This window comes from Rhagoletis zephyria, unplaced genomic scaffold, assembly GCF_001687245.7.
Source record: "Rhagoletis zephyria isolate East Lansing unplaced genomic scaffold, Rhagoletis_zephyria_1.1 Rzeph_scaffold_23725, whole genome shotgun sequence".
NCBI lineage: Eukaryota > Metazoa > Arthropoda > Insecta > Diptera > Tephritidae > Rhagoletis > Rhagoletis zephyria.
This window is the reverse complement of record NW_016180783.1, coordinates 1-6589: the sequence shown is the minus strand read 5'-3', so window position 1 is coordinate 6589 and position 6589 is coordinate 1. Positions and strand designations below refer to the sequence as shown.

General features: G+C 36.3%; 1 protein-coding gene and 1 non-coding gene across 2 annotated transcripts; one reads left to right on the top strand and one right to left on the bottom strand.

The window, feature by feature from the left end:
• Positions 1-1367: 1367 nt before the first annotated feature.
• On the bottom strand, positions 1368-2600 carry LOC108381766 (attacin-A-like). Its single transcript, XM_017638167.1, has 2 exons — positions 2332-2600; positions 1368-2263 (listed from the first exon to the last, which is right to left on the bottom strand). Exons 1-2 carry the CDS (start codon positions 2499-2501, stop codon positions 1864-1866), a joined length of 570 nt encoding a protein of 189 aa, XP_017493656.1. The 5' UTR covers positions 2502-2600; the 3' UTR covers positions 1368-1863.
• Positions 2601-6326: 3726 nt separating this feature from the next.
• On the top strand, positions 6327-6400 carry TRNAT-AGU (transfer RNA threonine (anticodon AGU)). Its single transcript has one exon. It is a non-coding gene; the product is annotated as a tRNA-Thr (tRNA).
• Positions 6401-6589: the final 189 nt, after the last annotated feature.

Here is a 6589-nt window from a genome sequence, read left to right as displayed (position 1 = left end):
GTTAGTCTAGACTTAATTTCCGTAACTTAACTTAATATTTTCGCCAACCGGTTATATGAGAAACTTTGTTGGCGGTTAGTTAAAACTTAACTTATCGTATGCAACTTAAGAACCTGTAGATTTTAGATTCTTAAGTTATGGCCTTTGTATGAATTTTTGTTTGGATGTGACATTTTAGGCGGCAAACTGTCAAACAGAAAATAGGAACAAAAAAGTAAGTGCGCCTGTGCTACACTGGAGAAGTGAAACTTATCTTTATACTCTATCGATAACAAAATCGATAGTAACATCCAACAAAACCGATAAAAATATCGATAACAGAATCGATGACATATTCGATAACAAAATCGACAATCATATTGGTAGCAAAATCGAATAGAAAATCGATAAAAATATCGATAACAAAATCGATAAAAATCGATGAAAGATCTATTGGAAAATCGATAAAAATATCAATAACAAAATCGGTAACAAAATCGATAAATATCATCGAGAACAAAATCGATAAATAATCGATAACAAAATGGATGACAAATTCCATAAAGATCGATAGAATAATCGATAAAAATATTGGTATCAAAATCGATAACAAAACCGATAAAAATTTCGATTATTATATCGATAAGACCCGAGAATCCCGAAAATCTTTACAATCCCAAAATAGTTCCCCGATTGAGTTTCTGTGAAACAAAACATTTCCGCTTCTGGGTAATCATTGATGATATCTTACGGTACGTTTAATTAAGTTAAGTCTAGACTAACTGAGCTTTTGTATACGTATAGATGTAAATATTAAGTATTTCAGACAAAATCTACTAGAAAGTATAGTAAGAAGGTAATCATATCTATCTTGGGTTTAAGTATGTCAAAATTAGAAAAAGGCTGATAGTCCTTATTGTCTGGAAGTTATACAACAAGACGAATTTCCATTGATTGGCCATACTTAAAAAAAGCGTAGAAATCGTTATTTTTGTGCTTTTATTTTAATTAAAATAAAATAATCCGTCAACCCAGACTTTTATATTCTTAGTCCAGTAATAACAGTTAAACCTGGCTAAATATTTTTTAAGGCCGGAATAAAAGCCCTTTTCTTATACTAAACAAATATTTGCTCTGCTATTACTTGACGAAAAAAATAAAAGTCAATATTTTCCAGTTATTATTAGACTCCTAAAAATTTCGAAAAATAAAAATAATAGAGGATTCTGGTCTAGGAGGTCCGAAGATCAAAGCAACATTGATAACTTTTTTCTACAACAATATTTTGCCCCAGACTTTCATAACATCGAAAAAATAACCGCTGTTTTCGGCTGCTGAAAAAACAACACTTTTCATTTCCTTCTTATATTTTATTTATCGTTGCTGTCTATTTTGCAAATGTTCATTTTAAATGAATTTTATTTTTTAAACAAGCGATACCCTCTTCAAAACTGGTTACGTAATAAAGACTTTTTCAAGTAACAGATTAAATTTTGCTACACATCTAGACAGGTGGTACATATCTTAAAAAATGTTTTCGAAATTAAGCCTCTTTATACATTTTTTGTTTGACTCGAGATCTTTTTGAAATGTTGCATTCTATTTATTGATTAAATTTAATTTAACCTTTTAACAGGTGGCAACGCGGTTTAAAAATTATTTCGAAACAAAGCTTTCTTATAACTCTTTCGATTGACATCCATATTGTAAAACTTTATTGTACTTATAGGATTACATTTTTCAACAGGTGGCAACCCTCTTAAAACCCATTACAAAAAAAAATCTAATTTCAAATATTGTATGAAAAAGCCCAGAATCGTGACCACTGCCCCACCACAGATCATTTAAAATTCGCAAACATTTCAAGGTCAAAGAGCTTGGCATTCAAAAGCGATGCGTAAACCCCAAAGCGCCACCAAAATTATTCTTTCCAGCCAATGGTCCGCTCAAGTGATGCGTGGCGTTGCCAGTCATATCCAATGTGGTCGCACGACCCGGCGAGGCCCACAAATTTGCCTTAGCAGTCGCATCGATGGTAGTCATATTGAATTGTGGTATCCGAGAAGCGGTCACTGCGGCGGCATGGCCCTGTGCGTGATTATAGCCCACACCGATGCTGGAACGATCGAATTTCAAATCATTTTGCAATTGTGTTCGAGAGTGCATAGCAGTAGCGCTGACGGCATGCGTATCATTCTTAAAGAGATTGGCATGAGCACCAGCAGATAAGGTGCTGCCAATGCCGGGCGTATGCGCGCGTTGTACCGATAAGCCATGGCCGTTGCTATTATGCAAAATATATAAGTTCTTACACTGAGTATTAATTACAATATATTTTGTTTTATCACTTACGCACTTGCCTGCGCAAAAGTGCCCGTCACCACTGGGCCGCCCAAAGTGCTGCCGGCAGCAAAGGCGCCTACTGTCGCATTGGCCTTTTCGTCACCGAATGTTTTGGATGCCTGCACACGAATATCATTTCCACCAATTTGATTGGGCGAGCTGACACCATTAATATCCATTTTTAAGCGAAAGTTTTTAATTATTCTTATAAATTAGATGAATTGTTTATTTTTTGAAGTTCTAGCTTTGCTGACTTTTCTTCAACTGTTTCTGCAATTGCATTCGCTGCCTTCTTTTATATCGTAAATTTTCTTCTTCTCATAAGGGGAATATTTATGCGTGCCTAAGTTGTAGTTGTAGATATACATACATATATGTACATATGTATTAGAAAAATCCCCGATTGGGTTTATAATAATTTTAATAATATTACTCAACTACTTATTTAAGACGATGTAAACCACTCGATTTGTTGTTGGTCTGCACGTATCGGTGTGCTTCCCAGTCACCAAGAGCAACTATAACAAAAAGCAAACAAAAGCAATAAGACAATGTGTGTCAACGGAAATTGGGCCTATGCAGAAGGCATACCAAAAAATACCCTGAGAGTCTCTATTTTAAAAATACAGGTCGATAGCGATAGGTCCGAGGGAAAGTCCACGTAAAATGATTGATGGGTATCACCGATCTGAAGGGGGTTTGGTGGCCGAAACAACAGCCCTTGATCGGGTAAAACCCGAGTCATTCCGGTACGTAGAACCGGCTGTCGTGGGAATGACAGCACTCCGGACAGTGACAGGGTGCCTTCGGATGTTGTCTGAGAACCACCTACACAGCGAGGTCCAAATGCTCCCCGTAAGGGCGCACAACAGGATGCTCTGTAAGCAGTTTCTGGTGAGGCGCACGTCAGGGGGCACCTATTCATATAAGGACGCGGTCCAAATATACCCACTGACCCGAGTCGGTCACCGCCTACCACGACTCCCGGCCTATGAATGCCGTGATCGGAGCCCCAATCACCACCTGTGGCAGAGACGGAGCTTCAACTGCCAAGAGAGACCCGCGGTACCCTGGCCCAGTTACGAGCTGGATACTAGAAAAAAAAACAGCTACCTATCCAAACTCGACGCCAATATCCCCAATGAGTGTCCGGCATGTGGAAACTCCCCGTATGACCCCAGACCCCTTTTCACATGCCAGCTTAATCCCACTCAGCTAACAGCCTTCTCCCTTTGGTCCGACCCTATTGAAACAGCCCGTTTCCTGGGCCTACCGTTAGTTGAGCTTGTCGACAATTATTGAAGGGTGAACCGAGATAGGCGGGGCTTAGTAATGCCGTTACAACAACAACAGGGCGAGTCCACCTCCACGCTCATTAGGATTTCTTTCCCCCTAATTTTATCTGTTGTAGTTGTTGTAAAAAAAATATGGACTTTTTCTCGACGCTTCCGGTGGCGAAAGGCCTTCCCCTCTGACCCCGCAATCGAAAACTTTGAGGGCTGCCGTAGGACCAAGAGACTCAGAGCTTGACGATAGCGTTCCTCGATCTTCTCGAGCCTGATAACCTTCCTAATAACCCGCCAGAAGAATTTGATTGCAATATTTGAGCCTTTCCTGCTGCATGGAGAGTTCGGCGGAAGGTAGGTAGCCGCTTAAAAAGGTCCAGGTGCGTTAAGGATTTTTCATGACCATGGCCAAATTGATCGAGGGGACGAAATCCATGTACATCCACTCCTCCGAATGCGCCTACCTCGCTGGAATTTATCGCCGTTTTGGCCGGGAGCTCTCGAATACTGCCCTGTCGGTAACAAGTGATTTTCTTTCAAATCAACTTATTGAAAGACTACTTTAAAACCAATGCAATGTGTAAATGTTTCGGAGTTTGATACTCTTTCTACTCAATTGTCTCTTCGAAGTATGAAAAAGCATCTGTGAAGTGCAGAACGCAAGCGTATTCAAAAGAAACATACTGACTTTTAAGTTGTGTAAACCAAATTCATTTTAAAGTAGTTGAAATTAAATGCAGAGTCGGACAGTCGTCTTGCTGCTTGCACACAATTCAAACTGAACATTTGAAATTTACATGTCTGGCTCTAGCTGAGCGTGCAAAGATGTTTGCTGCAATTGGTCGCAGCAAAGAATGTCCATGTTCAAATCTCATTTAATTTTTAATTTCGGTTTTTCTTAATTATGAAAAAGCATCTGTGAAGTGCAGAACGAAAGCGTATTCAAACGAAACATACTGAGTTTGAAGTTGTTTAAGCCAAATTCATTCTAAAGTAGTTAATAATATATGCAGGAAAAGGCAATTGACTGCTTCCTAGGACATCGCCATGTTAAATAAAGGAGTTGATTGCAGGTAAAATAGTGAGAATTTCAATTAGTTATCATTGAAAATAAAGNTTGTTTAAGCCAAATTCATTCTAAAGTAGTTAATAATATATGCAGGAAAAGGCAATTGACTGCTTCCTAGGACATCGCCATGTTAAATAAAGGAGTTGATTGCAGGTAAAATAGTGAGAATTTCAATTAGTTATCATTGAAAATAAAGTAGTTTATAAATTACTTTCAAACTAATTCAATTTCCTGCAGGGTGGTGATTCCGGCATGCATTGTTGTTGTGCATTGAAGAAGAAGAAGAAAGTAATATATATAGTTAGTTAGCGACACTGCCTGGAATGTTGATTGATGTACTATTTAGTTATGTACATTAGGGTGCCTCATATTTATATATGAATATAAAATTTATTATAATTTAAGACTTCCAACAAAATATAATAAAATCGCATTATTTTGATTCCGTTGATACAATTTTTAAACATTTTTATGCAGACCTTTTATGTTTAAACTCTTCTATCAATTAAAATGTTTTTTTTCGAAAAAAATATATTTAAAAACTAATTTTATTTATAAATAAAATCGATTTTTGGAGTTATTTTCGGATCGTCCAGCTCAAGTTAATGTTAATATTTATCCCAATTATTTATGTGGAAGCCTTAAATTTAATAAATTTTATAATTCCGGCAGAAAAACATCGATTGGAGAGTGATACTGATGCATCCTAAAGTACATATTTGAAGTGGCAACACTGGTAGGCACTCATAAACTTCTCATTGTATATAAATAGGTATATAGGCGCTTCACATAAAATTAATTTGCAGATTATAATGAATTCTATGTTACATAGCTAAATATCATTGAAATAGTAATAAAACATATTTTGGGCATCAATAAATGTATCAAATTCATTTGGCGAGGCTCAACATAATTTTACTATTTTTACCTATTGTTCAAAATATATTTGAACAGGCTAATATAAATACAAATACAAATGTAAAAATAGTCCATTCATGTGCACATACATATAGACATACATATGCACGTACCAAAATAAATATGTTAATTGTAGTAGATAAAACTACTCTAGACAGCAAACATGAAAAGACATGTATGTACATATGTAAGTGCAACAATGCAGCAATATCGATATGCACACCTAAATAAATAACCACACCATACATACACATACATGTAAATATATATACATATACAATCTTCATTCTAGTCCTAAGATTTAGTATATAAGGAGCTGTAAAACATAAATCCTGTCAGAATTAAATTAGATTCTCATTTGTACAGAACAAACTTGTTGTCTGTCTTGTATCACCTCCCACCCGAGGTAAGGGATATTGGATACAGCTACAAGTCTGTACACCCATTCTTGCCAACAACAAAATTGTCTTGCCTATCGATTGATAGCAAATAAAAATCAATGCATGCCAATTCTTATCATATTTAGAATTTTCTAATTTTGTATCAAATTTTTAGCACATATCTTTCCACATATTTTCGTATACATTCTACCGAACTTTAGTTTTAAATATCTCGGTTGTTTCTTCATTTCATTTACGTCCTATTTACTTATTTATGTTTCACATTTGTGTATATTCTTTTCCGCCTCATGCGCAAACATGCTTGATACTTCAGCTAGCGGTCGTCACCGTGGCGCCGTGGCTTAGTTGGTTAAAGCGCCTGTCTAGTAAACAGGAGATCGTGAGTTCGAATCTCGCCGGGGCCTTTCGTAGAATAAGTTATTACGAAGATTTTTTTTATTTACATTCAACGGAAAAGCGTATTTTTTATCTCATTTAAACTTTATGGCTGAACAATGAAAAAACCTTTTGTAAATCAATGTTCGTAACGCTTAGAGAAATGTGTTTTTTTTATTTATTTTGTTCTTTATTTTATTTTCAATTTGGGTTAGGTC

Excerpts from the sequence above, each read along its gene's own strand:
- LOC108381766 (XM_017638167.1), bottom strand. The coding sequence starts at position 2,501 with ATGGATATTAATGGTGTCAGCTCGCCCAATCAAATTGGTGGAAATGAT. Across the intron at positions 2,264-2,331 it reads ACTTTTGCGCAGGCAAGTGC|CAACGGCCATGGCTTATCGG; the intron begins GTAAGTGATAAA and ends TTTGCATAATAG.